Genomic DNA, 21,579 nt, shown 5'->3' with positions numbered 1-21,579 from the left:
ACGAACAGCTGATAAGCAAGGGGAGGTAGCAGTACCACCGCCTGCGGCAGGTTGACATGCCTGGCATGAAACGGCCGCAAATGTTCTATATTCTCGCAAGACCGCGCGAATGTGGTCGTCCGCCGTGTCAGCGGCCAGCAGCAGCATGGGCACCGTCGCCTGGCGCCCCGTGTTTCACGTCCTTAGCCTCATAGCGACTGAATCTGGAGCACGTCCTGGCAACTGCCACGTAACTGCTGGTGGGTCAGGGCCGTCAGTGGCTAAAGCAGGCTCATGCCTTCGTGTGTCCTTCGGCATACCTCCAACTCGCACTTTCACGTTTATGCGTGGTGGACAATGAACAGCAGGATGTCATACGCAGCGGCGGAGTCAGCCAAGCGACTGAAAAAATTGCCTCTGGTGGGAATAGAGCCTGCCAGTATTCGTGCCGAGTTGCCGTTTTTTCTGTTCATCGACCTGCCGTATGCACGCTGGAGCTTGAACCTGCTGGGCAGAACACGGAAAGTTCACTGCCGCAAGAGAGGGCAGGTTGGCTGGACCTCTCACAACACCCCCCTGCAAACTTTAGAGTTGATTGGTGTATATTTCTCCTCGTTCTTTTCAAGTTCCAAATAAAGTCACTTATCTATTTCTGGGTGACGAACCCATCGCGGCGGTTTGAGTGAAGAGCAGGTGCTGTCGTTTGCATGGGGTGCCGCCACCGGGCAGAAGGACGCGGTTTTCCGTTGTGTCATCGGGAGCCGCCTTACCGTTTCCAACTCGATTCTTCTGAAAAGATGTAGAGAGGACAGCAAAGGTATTTCCAGCACTCGATTCCGCGCGTGGAGTGTGCGGTTCGCGTGCCAGGAGTCGCTTCGCAGACCGCGTCGATGTCTGTTGGGTGTCTCGGCGCGCGAGCAGAGACGAGCAGAGCTCATCGGACGAAGACACGGAGACAAGAGACACTCAGACAAGAGACACAGAGAGACAGAGAATGAGCCAAGGGGGTGTGTAAGAAGCTCTATTTGCTCTTCTCGTCTCTCTGTTGCATCTGGCGTTCTCGACCGTGTCTGAACGGGACGTTGTCGAGGGGGTTCGAGGGAGAGACAGACATCGCGGCTGGCGGCGTTCGCTGCGGCAGGCCTCTTTCCTTTTAGGCAAGTAGCTGTGGTCTGTGTTGCTTCTTCGATCTGCTTTTACCTGAATTCGCCTGTTGGAAGCATGCACATCAATGCTGCTGAGTGTGCCGAGGAAACATCGAGCGCACTTTGCGGATCTGCGGCGCCCCTTCTGTGCGTAAATGTGTCGATGAATGCCAAACGGCGTTTGCGTCTGCCGATGCGGTGAAACGAACAAAGTCGCGAAGGCCGCGTCCGAGGTTCCGGCGGATGTGAGATGAAGCGAATGCTGCAGCAAGGGCGATGGCGAGCGATGTTGCGGCGACTGTAGAACGCCTGCTTTCTGTGTAGAGCTTTCGGCATGACTCGAAGCACCGAGACGCCGTCCGGTGCCTTTTCCTCTGCCTTCCCTTCCAAGCTGGTCTCCGGGCTCCCACGATGTTTCGTCCCTCCCTTCTGCTTCCGAGTGACGAGTATCGCGGCTCACACATGTGGCAGATTGGCTGGATGTGCAGTGGGGTTCTGTTTGAGTCCGGCAGTGTGCTGTTGACGGCCATTCTTGCATGGTGCTTCGCCGTCCTTGACGTAGAAAAACAAGTATGGGCGACGCTGCCCCTGCCGCTCTGTCTCTTCGATGCATCTGTTTTGATTCTGAGCATTCGGCGTCTCTACCTGGGGCAGGCGTGGCTGCTGACCTCGGAGCTGCGGGTCCGGTATCTGCTTGTCTTCTCATTCCTCTTTCGCCTTCTCTTTTCGCTGACGCTCTCCCTCGTCCTCCTCGAGGTGCTCGCCCTCTCTGTCCTTCCTCTCCCTGCTTTCGCCGCCTACGGTGGGGGCGTCCTCCTCAATACTCGCGCTCAGGACGGGTACACGTGGGTGCGGCTCCACGTGCTCGACCTAGTCGTCTTTCTGACGAGTCTGAACGTCGTTCTGTCCTCTCTCGCTCCTTCTCCATGGTCGTCCTCGTCGCTCCTCTACCCCGTCTTTGCTGTGTGTATCGCATTCCTCGCTCTCACGCTTCTGCTCTGGTATATGGTGCTCACCGATCCGGCTCTGCGGCAAGACACGCTGCTTCGGCTCGCGGTAAACCTCCTTCTGCATCTGTCTTTCTCCTTCTTTATCTTCGTTGTCTTCCTCGCTCGCTTCCTCGACCAAAGAAACGCGAGGCTTTTTTTCGACGCCTCCCATTTCTTCCCGCCGCCTCTCGGGGCCGAGGCCAACCCCCGGGGCGCCCCCCCGACGCCGACCTCGCCCGCGCGGGCGCCAGGCCTCCTCTCTTTGTTAGCTTTTTTTCTCTTTGCTCCGGCGAGAAAGCATGGTGTAAACAGCCCCTTCAGGACGGATTTCCGCCCGTCCGTGTACCCGACAGCGGCGTCATCCGTCTCCACGCTGTTCTCAGAGGCTGAAGGCGCAGTGGACCCGGCGACGGTCACCGCGACGTACTGGGCAGTCCCCCTGCTTTTTGCCTTGCTGCTTGCGCAGATCCTAGCTGGCTTCTGTTTCGTCTTCCTCGTGGCTTCCCACACGGAGCTGAGGTCTCCGCCTCATTCCCCGTTCCTGTCGGATTGGTCGGCGACAGCGGGGCCCTCGCCCCACAGTCCCTTGTTGGCGGCCGCGAGGGGCGCAGGCTCCTGCCGCTCAGACGCGGAGACACCCCCGCCGCTCAGTCGCGACATGCGAGTGACGCTTGAGAAGGTCGGCCACCACTTTTACCGCATCCTTCATAGCGCGGCGCCGCCCGAGGCAGGCCCCGTCGAGCGCGTCTCTTTGCTTCGGGACGCGTTTGCGCCGCAGGGACAAGGCGGAAAGGGGGGCTATGCGCACGACCCCAGGGGCGACAGGGTCGGCGGAGAAACAGCTGGCAAGCCTGCAGAGCGGAGTCGCGCTGTGCCGACGGGGGACCCCGTAGACGCGTGCCAGACGCCGAGAGGAGGCAGCGAGGAAAAGGAAAGTAGCCATGCCTGCAGAGGCGCTGGTGGAAATGTCTATGCCGTGGCGGTCGACCTGCAGAGGGCAGGGTGCGAGAGCGGTTTTGACTGCAGTGGCCCTGATGATGTGCCTGGGGTGGACGGTGGCGAAGAAAAGACGAGAGCGCAGAAAGGAATGCTCTGCGGGCAGGGGGGGGGCGCACGCCAGGAGGGCAACTCGCCAGGAGCGTCCCCGACTCAAAACCTCGTGCAACGGAGGAGACCGATAGAGCCCGAGAGGGGGGGGACACAGCGGCCGAGGCGGCTGGCTGTTCGGAGCACAAGTATGCCCAACAAGGGGTTTGTGAAGCGCAGCAGACTACAGGGCGGAGCGGCGGCGCAGGGGACGACAACGAAGCTGAAACAGGCGCCCTTTCTGCAGCGCTCCGGGTCAGCGCAGCCACCGCCGGGCGTTCAGGAACGCCCGACGGTGGCGCAGGACAGCGCGAACAGCAGCCAGAGCAGGCTGAAGCGCCTGCGTCCTCTCGCACTTGCCTGGATGAGGCCGCACCGCCCCCGTCTTCGGGGAGCTCTTCCCGGTGTCCTCCTCCTTTGCTGCACAGCAGACCTCGTTGGCCGTTCTCGACGAGAGCCGATGTGTCGCGCGAGCGGATGAGTGCCTCGCAAGGGACTGAAGAAGACCGTTCGTCTACACCGCCCGACGAGAGAGAGATATCTTTTGAAGACGCGACCAGCCAACTGCTCCACCTCGAGGGGTGCGACGGCCCTGGGGAAGTCGCACCCCTCCGACCGAAAGGCCCTGGGGCCTTTCGGTCGGCGGCGTTTGAAGCGGAAGGAGGAAACCTAGGAATGGACGCAGCCGGGGGCACAGAAGCTTCCTGGATGCTCAGAGACACAGCCGATGGGGTTCCCGCGACGCCTCAGGAGCGAGATGAGGTTGCAAGAACGGAGACAATGAGCGGAGGCGGGGCGCGTATGCGCGACACCGGAAGACGCGAAGATGACGCTGAGAGAGAAGGGGAAGAGTGCGGCTCTGATGGAGATGCCAACATAGCCGCTTCATGCGCCTACGCAGCGACGCCCGGGCGAGCCTCCGGGGCGGATAGAGGCCCGCGCGCGGCTGCGTCTCGGAGATGGGTGTCTCGGTTGGATCACTTGAGCCCGCACGGCTCAGCGGCAGAGGCGCGAACCGAAAGTAATAGCGGTGAGCTTCCCTTGCAACGCAGGCCAGGGGCGGGAGCCCCGGAGGCTCAGGAAGCACGCGGAGCAAATGGAGACAGAGCAGTAGCCGCGCCCGAGGGCCTTTCTCACGCCGGCCCTGTGGAAGGGGGGCAGAGCGAAGAAGGCGACTCTTGCATCATCTGCTACCAGAACGTAAGTGGACTGTTTCGACGGAAGGTGTGGATTTGCGAAACACAGAAATGCATCGCCTCCGATTACTCAAGTTGCTTCAGTTGAAGTTTCGTCTAACCGTCTGGGAGGAACAACGTGCTGTAGAGGATGAGATCGACACAAGGCTAATGAGACTACCGAACGAAAACAAGGATAGCTTGTTGGGCGTGAACTCGTCGTCTAGCCGCTCGAGAATGTAGGGCTACATCTGCGTCTCGCTAGGCTTGCGCAAGCTTGCGTTCTCCCTTGCCTTGTTTGGTTCGCGAGGCGTCTGGATGGCCCCCGAAGTTAAGCGAAGCTCGCCGCCATCACCTTCCGCTCGCGCCTCTGCCAGCGAGCCCTCGGGGCTCCACTCAGTCGACGGAGACACCGTGCTTCCCTTCATTTGTCGCGCGGGTCTGGGCCGCTGGTGGCGCGTGTTTTCTTTTGTGGTGCAGCACCCCAACGCGGTCCTCTTGTATTGTGGCCATGGAGGCCTTTGCTTCCGCTGCGCCCAGACGTGTTTTCACAGGTGAGAAGGCGAGCCACTGACATACTTACACAAAAAAGAGGCGTGACTCACGCGCAGGCGGTCCTCCGCTCACATACGGTATATCGAATCTTCCGTGTGCAGAAAAAACGCTTGCACTTTGTCTAAGCACCGTCGTAGTACCCGGCATCTCATGCTCCTGTCTGTGCAGATTTGATTCGTGTAAAAACTGAGGATTCCTCTACGGTGGTTTATAAATAGCCCACGTGTCCTACCAGCATGCCCCTGCACGTGCATGTTTCATCGGTTGTGTGTCGTTGGTTACATATATATATATATATATGTTTGCGCAGGGCCGCGTAGAATCCACCGGAGTGAAGTTGCTGCGGGCGCTGCTGCCATGTATCGTTATTATCACATTATAAGTAGCTATCGTCTCTGTACAAATGATCCGCGATCAGAAGAGGGACTAAAGTTGGTACTGTCCGTCCTCTTTGGAAGACGTTTGTTGACAGGCCCCCGCAGCTGGTAGTTTTTGCCCCCTGACGTTTTGGCAGTGTTCCCTTCCCGATTTCGCTCGTGTTGACTTCAGAAACGGAAGGTGCCCGACGTGCCGGCAAGCGGTGAAGGGCGTCGTGGAGCTTCAGGAGGATGCCAGCGACTCTTCGGAGCGTCCCGAAGTTGATTTGGAGGAAGGGGAACAACAAGCAAGCAATGGGAGACACAGGAGAGAAGGACGACGAAACGTCATCACCGCCACAGTGAAGGACGTTAGGAGATCGTGAATTTCTCGGTCGTCTCAAACAGCCTGCAATCGGGCGCAGGAAGGCAGGCGAAGACGACGTGCTAGAGTAATTAAATAATGTGCTTTGCTCTCCAGGGCTAATCCTTAGGTCTGCAGCACGCCACCGGCGGGCTGCTGGTTGCGTCTTGAAAGGAACAGGAAACGAGCTTCTGCTCGCTTAAAACGGGAGTCATGGAATGCCACATGCATCAAAAGCGCACAAACGGAATGTGCAGGAGATTAGCATGGGAAAATACAAGAACCGATGCAGAGAAGAGGAAAAATGTAAGGCGGAAATGCGGAATAGAGGAGAGGAGATTGCGGAGGGCAGTGGGTGGCTTCCAGTGTTCGACCTGGAACAAGACTTTAGTGTATGCCCAGGACTCTTCCATTGGGGCCTTCGTAGGCGGTTCGACCGGCTTCCGCGACCATCAAAAGGGGAGGGGGGGGGGGGGGGGTCACAGCAGCGGTCCGCAGGGCCGCGTCAAAAGACTCCGCTGCGTGATAGCCACGTTTTTCGGTCCCGCTGCTCTGTGTCGTGAGATCACGAAGAAAGTTGCTTTTCCAGAAAAGGCAGCACCGCGAAAAATCGCGACGCTATCGTGGAGCCGGCGGTCGTCCTCGACCGAGGCGCCTCGATGCTGGTGGCGGATTAATTCAGCGTGAGGCAGCCTCTGCAATTAATGTAGCGAGGGGGGCCAGAGGTGTTCCTCAGAGAGTTCTGCTTTCACGTGCTTTTTTTAGAAACGCTAGCTGCGCCTGCCTTGCTGGGGCGTTGAGCGTAGCTCGAAACTGCGCTTGCCTACGCCGACGTGTAAGCTCCACGAGGAAGGGAGAGAGGCTGCGTCTCCACTAGAAACAGCACACACATCGGCTGGACTGTATCAGGGTTTTCTGCACTGCCTCTCTGTCGAATGGAAGCGTCCCAGAACCGGCAGCCGATGCAACGCTACCTCCGAGCAGGGCGGAACAGCCCCGGTGTTGGTTTCTCGGTCCGGGGAGCGTAGGCATGTATGCCTACAAATCTCTGTTTCACCTTCATGGGGCGTCTGTCAACGCGCGCCTTCTGTCTGGTAGTGAGCTTGAGATAAGTTTTGCGCGAGATCCAGACTTCTATGCGCCGCCTTCATTTCCTTGTCACCCCTGAGAAGGCCCCGTGGAGGACTAACCCTCCTGTCACACAAAGGCCGGCTCTGCTGTCTCTGTCACGCGCGGCCGAGCGTCTCGCTCTTACTCACTAGGATTCCTCAGCGTTGCTAAGGTCCCTTGTCGCGTCCACGTTCAGAGAGAGCCAGGGACGGCGCTGCGGAAGTCTCAAATAGACTCGCCGCTGAAGGCCCGCTGCGGATTGTAGTCGCCGCGACTCCAACAGGAAGCGGTAGCCGCATCTGCAGCCGAGTAGCCTGCAAGGAGTAGGAAGACATCATCTTGTCAGATGTGCCGGTCCTGTCTGCGGCGAGCGGCGCGTCAGCGCAGCATTTTCGCTTCCTTCGTCTTCCCTATCTTGCGTGATGAGCAGCGTTTTCTATGTCTACCGCGCGGAGGGGTAGTTCGCGCGCACCCGCGTGGGTGTGCTGCGCCGAACGGCGTCTGCAGAGGCGTTTCTTGTCTTTTTGTTACGCGGTTGAAGTGTCGTGGACTTTGCGGAGAAGCAGATTTGGCGTCGTCGCTGCGTCCGCCCAGCCCCGGCGTGGTTTTTCTCTGCACACCAGCGAGCGAGCTGCGCGCGAGAAAGACACCCTCCTCCGCCTCGCTGCGAGGGAGACGACGCCAGCAGGAACGCGGGCGCTGCTCCCCACTCTTGTGCGGTGCGCTGCTTTGCTACGGCACGCCGAAAAACAATGCCGCGTAGGCAGCTCGTTCGCGTTGGTATTTTCTGTCTCTCGCCTTTTTTCCGCGTTCAATCACCAGAGATCTCGAAACAGGCGCTTCCGTGCGTCCTCCTCGCCTTCGTTATTGCCTCGCGCAGAGCCAAAAGATTTCGCGCGGGACTCGAAGGAGGACAGAAGAGAGTGCTGGGAAAGCCGCGGCGACGTATCGAATCGACAGCGCCCTACGCCTCCTTTCCACGCCTCGCAGTCTCTCAGATTCTCCGCTGTGAAGGGCGCTGCAGTTCTTGACGCTTTTAGTCCTCTTTTTCGAGGCGCGCCGCGCCCGATTTTCTGTTCTCGCCGGCGGACTCTCCGTGGCCCGCGCAGGTCTGGATGGCAAGCGCCGGTTGTTCTCGTTCTCCCCCCGAGAAAAGTGTTAACTAAACTTGAGTTGTCTCTCTACTCTCTCCAGTCTCACAAAGCTTACGGTTCGTCTCTCCCTGCAGGTCTCTCTCCATGTTTCCCGTCTGAAGGAGGGCGTTGACTGCGTTCGCGGGGTGAACTCGTGGCAAACAGGCCCAACCGTATTCGCAGATTGCGTTCGAGTTCATCTTCTTTTCCGCCTTTCTCTCCGCAGTTCTCGCTCTGCAGCGTGCCTGCGCGGCCTTCCTTGTTTTTTCTGGACCTTCTCGGCCGCGTTCCGGCGCTCCCGCGCGCGTTGGGCGCCCTGCCGCTCATACCGGGTTTCTGATTTCGGCGCGCCTGCCTTCTCTTTCTCTGCTGTGTCGCGCGTCTCTCTCTCTCCGTGCGATGGCGTCCCCGCCTCCAGAAGAGGAGGGGCACGGGCGCGAGCTGCGCCTCGTGGCTGAAGGGCAGGACGAGAGCTTCGTGGGAGACATGGCTCCTGAGGAGCCCGAGGAGGGCGGAAAGGAGAGAGAGGAGGCAGGCGAGACGCTGTCTCCGCCGCAGACGGCGCGCAGTCGCAGTCGCAGCGCGAGCCGCGAGCGCGCGGCCGCGATCCCCTCCTCGGCGTCACTCCCGGTTCACTACGGCGACGATGACAGCACAGGGGACAACTGCGAAGCGGACGGCGAGGACGACGCCGCGGAGAATGAGCACGAAGAGGAACGGATGCAGAGAGAGGCGGAGGAGCCGGAGGAGGCTGAGGGCGAGCCGCGGATGTACCGCTGGGGCGAAGACGGGACCGAAGACCAGGAGGAGGCGGAGCCGCAGCGGGGTGGCCCCGGGCGGGGCGGTGACGCGGTGGCGCCGGCCGCTCACGCGTCGAAGGACGATGAAGGCGGGTCGCAAGGCACTGGAGGCGAACTGGGGGAGGGGGACGTGGCGGAGGGCGACGCGTATCCCGCTGAGGCGAGGGGAGAAGACGGAGATGAGGAGGAGGACCGAGGCGAGCTCGATGGCCGTGGCGGAGACGAGAGCCTCGGGGAACAGGACGTGGCGCGGGGGACGCCCCAAGAAGGAGACGACGGGAGTGGCTCCGAGGACGAGACGCCGGGCGAGGCGGGGATGCGACACGAAGCGGAGGAAGCGTCGTTCACGATTTGCGGCGAAAAAGGGGATGAGGCTTCCGCGCAAAACGTTGACGATCGTACGTCGAGCTTGCTTGCTCTGTTTGTGCAGTTGTCGCTGTAGTAGTAGTAGCGAGGCCTGGCCCCACGCCAAAGAGCCTCCTCCGGAAGTCCACGTGGTGATGCGACGAGCAATAGAGGAGTAGAGAAACGCTGAGAACGGCGCAGGCGAGGCGCAAGGCTCGCGCAAAAAACGGTAGTCGAGGGGCGCAGAGAGGCGATGCGGCGCCCCGGACGCAGCGGAGAGGACGGAAGGGAAGCACGAGAGAGAGACAGAGAGAGGAGACGGAATGGACGCGTCGTGTCCCCAGAGCAGAGCCCGGGAAGCGGATCAATCTCACTGGAAGAGCGTGCGCCCCTGCGGACAGGCTCAGTGGAATGACGCAAGGTTCACCGGGCCCCGGCCTACAGTCCTATCATCGTCTCTGCTCTATCGTCTTTGCTTGCTTCCTCTTCTTTCGCAGGCAAAGTTTTCGTTGGAAACACCCCACTGTAAGTCAAGAGCTGCGCCGCGGGCGCTCGTAGGGGCGTCTGTCTATCCGTAGAGAGTAATCATAGAGGGCAGGGGGCTTTTTAAGTGTGGTTCTCTCCGCGCTCTTCGCCGCGCCGCCCGGCTTTCCAGTCTCTCTTTCTCTGGCTTGCCGAGTCCACCTGCCTTCCTTTCCGTGGCGCAGCGTCTCAGGAGACAGGGCAGCCGCGCAGAAGACGCGAGGCAGGGACAGCGGTAGCAAGCGCGAGATAAAAGCGCAGAGTAGGAGAGGCAGAGGCGACGCGGTAAATAGGGAGACACGGCGTAGAGACACAGACATAGCGAGACAAAGACTGAAAGGATAGAGACAGCAGTGGAAGCTCGGACCTAGCGCTCGGCCTGAGAGGATTTCTTTTTCGGGGTCGCGCTCCTGCGGAGGAAGCCAGAAACCCGGGGGAGGACGTTGCAGGCACGCGGGCGCAGAGAGCGAGAGAGACACGCGCAGCAAGCGGATTCGGGGAGCATCGGAAATGAGGAGGGAGGCGGGCTGCGACGGCGTGACGGTGGCTGCCTCGGTGGCGCAGCTAGGGCCTCTAGGAGGCCCGAAGACGGGGCAAGACGGGATGGAGACAGTCGCAGGCTTAAGCGGACCGGACTTTCCGCAGAGAGAACGGAGCAGCGGCAGTGAAGTGACAGAAGGAAGGATGGACGAGAGAGACGATTTTCAAGTGGGCCTGGAGAGTCGGAGAAAGGCGTGTCTTTCGCCGTTTTCTGGCGGCTTGGTACCGAGCGCGACAGGAGCGGTGATAGGGGCGTTCAGATATTCTCATGGTGCTGTCTCCTTTGCCCTTTCCTCTCTCCTTCCTCAGTGCCGTGAGAGAACCGAGCGTAGAGAAGGTTTTCGGCGAATTCGGGCAGCTGAATCGCATTGAAATCTTCAAGAATTTCTTCCACCTCACCTACGAAGACCCCGAATGTGCCAAGCGAGCCATCGAAGAGCTCAACGACAAAGAAGTCTGGGGTGCACAGGTGAGGAGACGCCGGAGATGCCTCGCCACGAAGAAAGTGACGTGCCCTGCTTCTGTCTCAGGATGCGAGACAGCCCGTCTTCCTGACCAGATACTCGTCTGTGTCATGCTTGAAGAGTGCTGCTGGATGCGGGAGCATTCCCGATTGCTTGACTCCGTTTTCGCCAGACTGACTGCAAAGGAAGACGGTCTCCGAATACTCACTTGGGCGGGGGGAGGGGGGGGGGAGGGGCGCCGAGGCGGGAGCACTGAAAGATGTGTTGCCTGCCTCGGCCGTTGCATCTTTTTCTGTTCACCTTCGCGTCGCGTTTTTAGTGTGGAAAAGCCGCCCTGACACCTTCTCGTTCGAACCCTGTCTCTTTCGTCTTATGGACCTTGGCTGCGGCATGCGTTTTTTCTCCCTCGTTGCGCAGATCGTAGTGGAGCCGCTGCGTCCAGGGGCAGCTTCGCAGAGGCCGCCGGGGCCCTCATCCTCGTCGCGCTGCGTCGTTTTTGCGCGCGGCAAGAGAGAGCGTTTCGTTTCTGCAGCCGACCGCGGTCGCGGCGGGCGGGGCGGGCGGGGCGGGGCTGCGGCGGGCAGCTCTCGGGGGAAGCTCGCGGCGCCGGGGCGCGGAGGAGGTCGCGGCGGAGGCGCAGGGGCCGGCGCGGGGCCCGGCGCCAAGAGACTGCCCTTCAGAGTGGTACGTCTAGGAGGACCGGGGGGGCGGGGGGGGGGGAGAAGGGCCGGAAGGAGTTGTGTCAGGCAGGCGGTGCGCCTCTCAGATGGAGGCCAAAGGGCGAGGTGCGGAGGGAGAGGGCCGGAACGGGGGCAAGGGCTCATAGGGTCATGCAGGCCCTCGTCTCGTCTGTTTTCTCAGGTGTGCAGCAACCTGGATCCTTGCGTCCAGTGGCAAGATCTCAAAGACTTCGGCAGGGAAGGTGAGAAAGGAAAAGAGGCTGGGGGGGCGGGTGGGCGGGGAGGGAGAGGAAAGGCAAGAAGAAGGGGAGAGGGGAGGAGGCGAGCAGAGGTCGAGGCTGGTAGTGTCACACGTGGGGATAGAGGGCGCGTGGACGACTTGTCAGTCCTAAACCGTCACCATTGTTCGTCCTCATGCGGGATTACGGGCGTGTGTTTTTTGTCTCTCGCAGCGGGGGAGGTGAACTTCACTAACGTCCTGCACGACCAAGACGGCCGTCGCATCGGGTAAGCCACTGTGAACAAACGAGCTGAGGCCCGCCCTGTGTGTCGACTATCCTGTTGAAGTCGCGCAGGGCTGTCGTCCGCGCCGACCGCCTGTGTTTGCGACCGCCGCTCAGTGCGGGAGTGCCCAGTCGCTCGTGTCTCGGGGCTCTGCTTCGACGCCAGATGGCGGGGGTGTCTGCGCGGGTGGGTTTGCTGTTATTCAGCATCATCGAGTACTGCACGGAAGAGGCGATGGCGGTGGCGCTCCGCGAGTTGGATGGCAAGCGGTTGTTTGAAACTCACGTTGAAGTTCGGCCGGAGCCGGAGAACGCGTCGTACCCGTCCTTCGCTGCAATTTCCTCGTCTCTGCCCCCGGACGCAATCGTTCGGCCGTCCTCCCTCCGCACTCCAGGGGGCGCGCGAGCGTTCTCGTCTTCTCGCGTGCGTGGCTTGCACGGCCCCACATCCTTCCCGGCAGAGGAGGAAGGCAAGCTGTCTTTCGCGGGCGGCAGCAGCAGACCGGGCTTTTCGCGGAGCCGTCAAGGCGGCGGGCGGGCCCCGCGGGTCGCTGCGCCAGGCTCGACGACGGCGGACAGTCACCACGCGTTCGCGCGGCGCTCGCCGTCGCCTGCGGCGTATTCGCCTCCGCCGTCCGCGGGGCATAGAGCGGCCTCTGGATATGCGCGAGGCGCTGGAAAGGGTCACGGCGGCGGCGCGGGCGCAGAGGAGAGTCTGGGGACGGTCCCGGGCGGGCGGCTGGCCAGGAGACCACTGGGGGGCGGGCACGGCGACGACGAGCCTGTAGAGCGCCAGGGCACCCGTTCCGCGTACCGTGGCGGCCGCGGAGTCGCGGGGCGCGACTCCGCTTTCGATCTGCCGCCGCAGCCGCGGGCCTTCCTGAACGGAGTCGGCAAAGAGGGCCGCCCATTCCCTGGCGACCAGGCTCCTTCGTTCTATCCTCGGGAAGAAGACAAGCTTTGCAGAAAGCGCGAGGGACGCCCGGCTTTGGGCAGCCGCGCCGAGCACGGCCACTCGTCGTCGCATGCGGCGGCGGAGGATTCCTACTGGCGTGGCGGGGCGGACGACGAGGTCGGCGCGGATCGCCACAGAGACCTCCATCTGGCGCGCGAAGGCCGGCGAGGGAGGGACGAAGGCGGCAGGCATGAGCTTGTGGCGGCGCATCGTCGCTGCTACTACGCGGGCGACGCTGCGCCTGGTGGAGGCTTCACAGACGACGATGAAGTGCAGAGGCGCATGCAGTCGCGGGGCCGGGGCGAAGATTTCCATGGGCACCGGGCGGCGAAGCGCCGGCGAAACGACCTCGATTCTGTTGCCTCTTCTCCCGGGTTTGGACCTTCGGCCGGCGGGCCTGCAGTGGTCTTGCCGCCTCCCTCCGGCGACGCTCTGCCCCATCTGCGCGAGTTCTCGGCGGGCGAGAGGCTCCGGGGGGACGACGAGGGTTTCCGCGACCGCGGCAGACGAGAGAGAGAGGACGGAGTGTCATTCTACGAGGACCAAATGCACTGGGGCGGACGAGGAGGCGGCGCCAAGGCGGGCGCGGCCGGGGGTGGTCACGGCCCCGCCGCGTTCTTTCCGCGGGAGACAGAGGACCTGGGCCTTCAGAACGGGGACTTCCGGTTTGCGGAGCGAGGCCGAGAGAGGGAGGTCGGCATGCAGAAACCGTTCTTCGGCAAGGCGCGCGAGGATCCGCGTGTGCCGCCTGCAGGCATGGTCGCGGGCGCGCGGGGGCAGCCAATGAAAGTCGAGGGCAAAGATGAGGTCGCACTGGCGCAGAGACGCCGGAGGCCGGGAGTCAGCTGCGGCGGCGAGGAGTGGCGACGAGACGAACGCGAGGACGTGGGCGCGCAGTTCCCTCCTTTCCGGCATCACCACCACCTGGGCGACGAGCGTGGAGGAAGGAGAGACAACGAAGAAGGTCTGCGGAGACGCGGCGCAGAGCTCAGCGACTTCGACAGGCGAGAGGACGGGCCTTTCGCGGACGGAGACCGACGAGATGCGGGGATGAAGTATGACCCGACCTCGCAGCCGCTCTCTCACGCGCCAAGAGGAAAGGGCGGCGAGGCCGGCGCGCCGAGAGAGTTCCATCCTTCGTTCGCCGCAGAGGCAAGGAAAGCCAGGCACGTGTACGTGCCGCACCCCGACGAGCGCGACGGATACCTGGGAGTCGACGGCCGGGAAGATGACGGCGACCGAAGGGGCCGGAGGCCCCGAGAGCCTGCGAGGTCTCCACCGGCGCTCCTTCCCCCTCGCAGGGACAGAGAAGAAGAGGCAAAGAGAAGGCGAGAAGGCCGACCGGGCGAACCTGAGTTCTATGTCCACGCTGAGAGCGTTCCCCTCGCCCCGCCAGGCGCGAGAATGGCTGGGGACGAGGATGGAAGGGGGGGATCGGGTTTCGGGACCCCGCGGGACAGGCGGTTCGACGACGGCGAGAGGCGAGAGCGAGGCGGCGGACGGGGGGGGCGAGGCTACTTCTATCCGCCGGGGCCCCCGATGGAGGCGGGTGGCGAAGCGAGGGAAGCCAAGAAACCGAGGAGGGGCGATGGAGCCGACATGGATGGAGCTCCTTTCGCCCCCGATTTCCAGAGAGGCCCGCCGGTCCCAGGCGCGCGCGGGGGCAACGAGAGACCTGCGAGGCAGTCGCCCGCGTATAAGTATCATGAGAAAGACAAGGACGACTTCAGATCTGAAGAGATCTTCGCTTCACATGGCGGAGGGGGGCCGCCGTTTGCGCTCCACCACCACGGCTCAGGTGGCGGGATGCGGCCGATGAGGCGAAAAGACGAGCGGCACAGTGAGGAGGATGGCTTAGGAGGCATGCCGCCTCGCGACTCATCGCGCATGCCGCGGCATCGGCGAGACGCTGAGCATCCTGGGACCCTCGGGTCGCGCTATGCGGGCGCCGAGGACCCCCGAAAAGGCTACGTCCCGGCGCCCGGTTCGCTTCCGTTCGGGGGAGGCGGGCGAGCAGGAGGAGGAGGGTCGCGGGCAGACGGGAGCGAAGGATACGACGGCCGAGAAGCGGAGAGCTTCAGGGCCCATCGAGGCCGCGACGACGGGGCGCGAGACTACATGACCCGTGTCAGCCGCCACAGGGAAGATGCGCATCGCATGATGAACAGGCCCTTCGCGGCGCGGGACGAAGGCAGAAGAGGCGCAGACAGAGGGGGCGACGGGTCGACTGGCTACCGCGACGACGCAGGGCACCACTGACAGATCCCAGGGATGTGTGCCTGCCGTGGACTGCGATGGGTCGAGGTAAAAGGGGAACGCGGTGCGGAGCGAAGCAGCGCATCTGTCTGCGGAGTAAGACTCGAGGCGCGCCCTCGTCGTGCGCCTGCCCCGGTATCCGGTTTTTTTCGTATTCGTATCCGTTTGCATTGGACGGGGGGGAGGGGGGCCGTGGGAGGCTTTTCGTTCCTCATCAAGCGTGTATGCGTCCATATGCATCTGCGTGCGACCTGGATTTGTTTGTAGTATTCATGACTGCTTCCTTTTTTGTAAAAGCAACGAGATATCCGCGCACCATGCCGAGAAACGAAGAAAGACATCCGGCCGAAGCGCTGGGTGATGAACTGTCTGTATATAACTCGATTCAGGAGAAAAAAGGTTCTTCAAATAAGGGGTGCATCGTTTATGATTATCGGCGTCTCAGCCACTCCGGAGCGCTTATCCGTCATGCGGGAGAGACGCTCTTGACATGGTCACCAACCATGTCACATTTTACTCCCGAAAAAAAAAACGCGTTGAGTAGCCGGACTGCGTTGTTCGAGGATCCTAGGAAACGAAGACCCAGTCAGAATATGATAAGACTGTAAATCAGCATGAACCCAATTATTTCCTAAATCAAATGCTTAAAAACCAAAACTTATCGGTCCCTTCTTCAACAGGCACTCTCACTCGCAGATATTTATATGCGCTATCTCCTCCACTACTATATAGATAGATATAAATAGCTATACGTACAAAAATACACCCTCTAAGTTCACAATAGAGCCGCTGCGTGGTTGCTACGGGGCTAAATTTGACAGCGCAGGATTATCCAGACGGGTAAGGACGATTCCGCGGTGAATGTTTAGTGCCTTCGGGGAAAGGCAGACTCGGAGATATTCGCCACGGAACGGCAGCTGGAATGGCAGGGAGATTAGTTGGCTGCGAAGCCATGTATATGTTTGCGCGAGATTGAGACTAGTATGGGCGACTGCGTGTAGTGTTTTACTTTTCTTCGGCCTCGGCTGCAACGCCGAGGGCTTGCGTTTCCATAGAAAACAACGCCTGCCTCCGCACAGACGAAAGCAGGGGAGCCAAAGAACCTCGCAACCGTCTATGGCCGCTCGCGGCAACTGCTAGTTGCTGGCTGCCTGGAAACGCTTGTGAGGCGCTGCAGATTAAGCGTCCGCGCAGAAAGGGAATCATCCTCGGCTCTTGCGACGCAGTTTGCGGGGGAGGACGACGACTCAGTGCTACTAAACCCCAGACGAGAGGGCCTTCATCCTCCAGCTATTCTGTGCGGAAGTGTGTCCAGAGTACCAAAGCGCACGGCCTGAACATGAAAAAAGGTTAGGCGTCGCAACTCACAGAAACTGGATAAACTTCTCCTGACACTCGCGTAGGCTCTGCAGCTAAAGGCGCGCAAATTTGTTTCCAGTCAACCCCTTACATAGTCTGGCAGACTAGCGGTTGCCCGCGAGGCTAGTGAAGGATGAGACACTCGCCTAAACTCTGAATTCTAAACTGCACGCCCTTCTCTGTGTGTGGGTACGTCGTGTGAAACCTCTGCGCGTCTGCTGCAGCAAACGCTCCCATGAGAGTGGCAAACGACTCCAGGAGAGAAGCTGCGATGAGGATGACAATGAGGAGGGCGAGGGGAGCAGCTGAAACGACCGCTATCAGAGGGGACGGATACTCTGTTCATGTTGACTCTTGAAGACGAGCGAGCGAACAAGCAAAATGCAACTGAAAAGATATCGCCGTTTTTCTCCGCTCTGCGCATCGCCCCTGCGGTGTCACGACTCACATGTGCTCATGATGCACGTCGCGCGCTCTCAGGCACACAGACGAGGAGACAAGTCACTGTGGAAACGAGGCGCGGGGGGGAGAATACAAAAGAGTAAAGAAGCAAAACTCCAAACATCAAACTGGGCGTCTCGAAAGCAGAGACAGAGCAAAACTCGCGCCGTGTTCCGCAGACAGACGAACCGGGACCAGAGAGCTTGCAATGGCGCGCAGCGGAGAGACGGTAAACGAAATTGAGCGCACACAGACGTACCATCACACGATAAGGCACGGCGGAGAAGACAAAAGAGAGCTCCAGGACGGGTCTCCTTTCACTTCGTGGCCAGGCTTGCAGACAGAGCAACCTCAATCAATCACAATCGAGCGCTGGCCCGCGTACATCTCGTTCCACTGGCGAGCTGCAACACGCAGACAGTCCGCATGCAATATACACATATAGCGACCCTCCGCAGCACGCCAACACCTCCTCCATGTACGTGTGCAACTGCGTCTGCCACTCCGGCTACGAAAGCTATACGACGTCCACATGCATGAACACGCATGCAATACCTCAACTACCGGGCGCGATCTGACGCGCTGTCAGCAGAGAACTGTAGAGTCCCACAAGTCCCTGCTCGCCCCTGCCAGGTCAGGCTTCAACGGAGCGAAACGACGAAATAATGCAGACTCGCCGCCCCTACCCGCGGGTATCCACAACGGCAGACCTGCGTCCAACTCGCGCGGCAGGTTCCGTGCACGCACGCTCTCTCTCTCTCTATATATATATATATATACATGTACGAATATATACTCAAATACAACCATACACCTACATATATATACATATACATATGCGTTTATGGGCACTTTTTGGAAGATTCAAGGCGCTGCTTCCGCTTCTCACCCATGAGTTCGGCATCTTGGCGGTTGTTCTTGAAGTGGTCCGCGACACGCGTGTCTAGAGGGTCGTCGGGCTCGGGCGCGGACAGCAGCGCCTGGATCGAGAGGAGCACAGTGCGGATCTGCAGCGCCGGGCTCCATTTGTCCTTCAGGATATCGAGGCAGATCCTGCCCAAGGCATCCTGAGCAAACAGTCGACGCCAACAGGCCAAACACGCACACCCACGTGTGACTCTGACTCCACCCGCAGCACGTGGGCACGCAACTATACATATACATATATATATATATATACATGTTTGTATTGGCTAGCCGACACCATGTGTCGTGCTCAAGGCGTCGCGCGTCGAAAACACAAAGAGAATGGCAGAGATGGGGTGGTGAAGACGTCGACTGCGAGCTACAGGGAAAGTCCTCCAGGACATGCATATATATATATATATATATATATATATATATATATATATATATATGTAGCGCTACGTGTATATATACTGGCATGTGTGTATGATCGCTGTCGCGTTGGGTGATGTCGTCAGCTGACTTACAATGTTCGGGTGGTAGATTTTGGTCAGAAATCGAACCTTGGGCGGCTCCATCGGATACGCCTCCGGGAGGAAGAGCTCGAGTTTGTACTGACCGCCTGCGGACACCACCCGCACCTGCGCAACGCGAAAGTCCTTTTCGAGTTTCATGAGGCGTCCGACACACAGAAGGGCGAGCCCCAGCAAGGAACGAAACAGAAATTTGCCCCGATATCAGAGCATCATGTCCACGAACAAAGAGCCTATCGCGAATCGCACTGGGTCGCACATGGAGAGAGACAGTCGCCAGCCGCAAGTGCGGCGTCCACATACGCAACAACCCGAGGCACTCCCCGTTCGTCCTCGACATCTTCGTCTATGTGAACCCGCTCGCTGCACAGAAAAGGCAACCTGGAAACGAGAGTTACCTTCGTAGGGAGTGCCGACTGGACCGCCCATCAAAATTTTGAAATGGCGGTAGTTGTTCGGCTCTGGTTGCGCCGAGATGCCAGGAGCTGCACAGACACAACAGGCACTTGGAAAAGCACATCCAGAAAAACCGCAAGGGCCCGGGCGCCCGCAGACATACGCAGCAAATTCCCCATATCCACCCTTCCTCCCCCCCCCCCCCTACCCCGTGAGACTCTTGTCCGTTTCGTTTCAGAGGCGGTGCCCGCAATCTCCCTCGCGGATAGTCGTGGCCTGAGCGCTTCCGCGAGCCCCAGCCGCACCGCCGCTGGTATAGATCCATCTTTGTATACAAGCTGCTGCATACACGGATAAGAAAGTGAGTGCGTAGCGAATACCAGGCACGAAACCCTTTGTGGCTAGATCACAGTTTTGGCGAGCAGACGGAGCCTGATACACGCAGACGCTTCGCGGGGTGCAGAGACTGATTATCTGGCCGATATGGCTGACTGCGCGGGCATAAACGCCGACGAAAAACAGCATCAGCGGCACCACGTCCGGCAGCAGATGCGGTTTTCGGACGACCGTGCAGAGGCCAGAACAGTGACGATTCCACAGCTCCGAGCTGCCGCAGAAGTTGCAGGCGAGAAGAGCTCTAAGAGACGTACGGGGTTCGCTGGCGAGGTTCTGAGTCTCCTTCTCAATACGCTTCGGAATCGACATTTTCGGTGAGAACTTTCGGTCCAGGGCTCAGCGGCGCGACGGCGGAAGACGGCAGACTGAAAACAAAAGAGAAAGAGTGGCGCAACGGATGCATGCGCTGCTCGCAGCCCGCCTGGAGAGCATACACCAGAAAGGATTCCTGGTACGCCTCCGCAGACCTTGAAGCTACGCATAGGAACGTCTTCGCAACCGGCTCAGCGCTTCGGCCTTGACGCCTCCCTCATTGTGCTGGCCGTCTCTTCCCTTCGAGTTTTGAAAAGGAAGAAGAAAGAGGCGTCTCCATTTTTTCCGCTGACACCCGCGGCAGTGCATTCCTTGAATCCGCACTGCGCCCCGCATGTGTCTTTCTCTGAAGCTCGGAACGGATGTGTGTCTACGTTTACACTTCATCCTTCCCCTACGCTCTGCACGCACCGCCTCTCTCTTCTCTGTCCCCCGATCCCTTCTGCACACCCCCACACACACGCGTGAAGCTTTATTTGGCTGCTGAGTCGTCACCCCCCTCCCCCCCCGTCGCCCCCGCCACAGACAGAATCCAGGCTCTCAAGAGTGGGCATCACCACAAGCGGGAAAGCTCCGTCGATGAGGCAGGCCAAGACAAGCGAAAACATGTCGCATGGAGGGGAAGCGAAGAGGCGACGAATAACCAGCACACAGGAAAGAAGCGTATGTCTGCTCGACCCGCAGCGACAGCGAACATCTAGAGAGGCAGTGAAACAAACTCAAGAAACCGTAGAAAAACAACGAACGACGCGGACGAGAGAGAAAGAGGGGTGTACCGGTGAAAAGAAAAACAGAAGAGCGCAAGGCGATCGATCTCGCTATGAGAAGACGAGACACTAGAGCGCTTGTTCTTTGCACTGTTAGGGCGCAGTGGGGGGCCATCACAGCCGCGATGTTGCCGAATTGAGACGGCCTGCTGATGCCTCCATTCACCGCAAGAAGCTCAACACAGGTAAATAGGAAGGACGAGTCACAGCCTACTGGCTGGAGAGAGACGATATAACCATATCTTATTGTGGCTCACTCTTGAGTTGTGCCTTGGAATCGTGAAGTCGCTGACGACGCGATCTCTGGGCCCCGCTGTACATACACCGCGCTATACTAACGTGAGATCCACGGATCCCAACAAAGGACGCAGAAGAGGCAGCGAATCCGAAGAAAAAATGCGAGAAAAAAGAGGGGTGATAATGGTGAATGGCGAACCGAGGGAAAAACGGAGAAAACAAGGACTGAGACGGGAGAAAAAGGGCACAAATACGGCTAGACAATCGTGGCGCCTTGAAGGCCGCACAAGAGCAACAACGGCACTGGACGCAGCGTTTTTCGCTGTGACAGGACGGTAAAGCAAAAAGGAAAGAGAGAAAGGCGGTGAAATTCGGCTGCGGGGGCCGAAATGAGATACAGAATCTCTTCTAAGGACTGGGACTTTTGAGGGAGGAAAGACAACACAAAAACGATCCCGGTGGGTGTGGTCACAGGCGCCGGAGGAGAAGAACAGCTTGTTTTCCTCTCTCTCCACACACCTGTTTGTGTTCACCTCTCACCGTTATGTCTACAAGTGAACGGTGGTACGATAGATTTCAGCGGAAGTGGACCCTTGAACTGCTAAGCAGAGGACACCGCAAACAGGGTGGAAAAAAATACATGCCACGCGAGATGAGCGTCACGCGTCGGATGTGTACGGAAAGGTGAACAGGTGAACGCCGGGGCGACTTTTCTGCCCCTGGAAAAAAGGTGTCGGTAGCAGAGGCGTGCAACCTTTTCGAGAAGAAGCTCCGTCGTTGTGCGAATTTTCGCAAGGTGCAGCATCGCGAAGCGACTGGAAAACGATAAGCGAGGGACCGAAGAGACGACCGCCGCGAAGCAACCCCACCCGGCTGGCGGTGGACAGAGTCGGCTGGACCCCGGCTGGCGGAGGACAGAGTCGGCTGGACCCCGGCTGGCTCCTACTTCTACAAGCGATTTTCTCTTCAGGGCACGAATCGGGCAGCAGAGCCACACAAACGTCGTTTTTCACAGCCATCAATTCATACATGTGTTTATTACGCTACTTAAACGGGTGACGATATTCGCAGAGGTGTGTATGTCTGCACATAAGGCAGTCCACTGCCAGCTGTGGCGGCACATGTGTAGCGAGGGAACGCGGGCGAAGCAGAGGCAAGAGGAAACGCGATGCAGGGTAACCGCTTGCATTTCGACGTTTGACGACCGCCTGAAAAAGCCGAAATGCCTTGTACCGAGGAGCTGGCGGCAAGAGGGATGCGAACCGGGCACCACGC

At 59.7% G+C, this 21,579-nt stretch overlaps 3 protein-coding genes across 3 annotated transcripts; 2 read left to right on the top strand and 1 right to left on the bottom strand.

Annotated features, from left to right (window-relative positions):
* Positions 1 to 1,535: 1,535 nt before the first annotated feature.
* On the top strand, positions 1,536 to 5,671 carry BESB_056710 (zinc finger, C3HC4 type (RING finger) domain-containing protein; the record flags this gene model as incomplete). Its single annotated transcript, XM_029364106.1, has 4 exons — positions 1,536 to 3,454; positions 3,631 to 4,399; positions 4,855 to 4,928; positions 5,479 to 5,671. 4 exons carry the CDS (start codon positions 1,536 to 1,538, stop codon positions 5,669 to 5,671), a joined length of 2,955 nt encoding a protein of 984 aa, XP_029220029.1.
* A 2,620-nt stretch (positions 5,672 to 8,291) lies between these two features.
* On the top strand, positions 8,292 to 14,960 carry BESB_056700 (RNA recognition motif-containing protein; the record flags this gene model as incomplete). Its single annotated transcript, XM_029364105.1, has 7 exons — positions 8,292 to 9,090; positions 9,535 to 9,562; positions 10,409 to 10,568; positions 10,981 to 11,247; positions 11,425 to 11,485; positions 11,696 to 11,750; positions 11,954 to 14,960. 7 exons carry the CDS (start codon positions 8,292 to 8,294, stop codon positions 14,958 to 14,960), a joined length of 4,377 nt encoding a protein of 1,458 aa, XP_029220028.1.
* A 2,148-nt stretch (positions 14,961 to 17,108) lies between these two features.
* BESB_056690 (ubiquitin-conjugating enzyme subfamily protein) lies at positions 17,109 to 19,297 on the bottom strand (the record flags this gene model as incomplete). The annotated part of the gene is made up of 5 exons (XM_029364104.1): positions 17,109 to 17,161; positions 17,647 to 17,824; positions 18,191 to 18,285; positions 18,595 to 18,681; positions 19,243 to 19,297. The coding sequence occupies 5 exons, from the start codon at positions 19,295 to 19,297 to the stop codon at positions 17,109 to 17,111; spliced, it is 468 nt and encodes a 155-aa protein (XP_029220027.1).
* Between the last annotated feature and the right edge of the window lie 2,282 nt (positions 19,298 to 21,579).

This window comes from Besnoitia besnoiti, chromosome IV (assembly GCF_002563875.1).
Source record: "Besnoitia besnoiti strain Bb-Ger1 chromosome IV, whole genome shotgun sequence".
Classification (NCBI taxonomy): Eukaryota; Apicomplexa; class Conoidasida; order Eucoccidiorida; family Sarcocystidae; genus Besnoitia; species Besnoitia besnoiti.
This window is presented reverse-complemented; position numbering and strand designations above follow the sequence as displayed.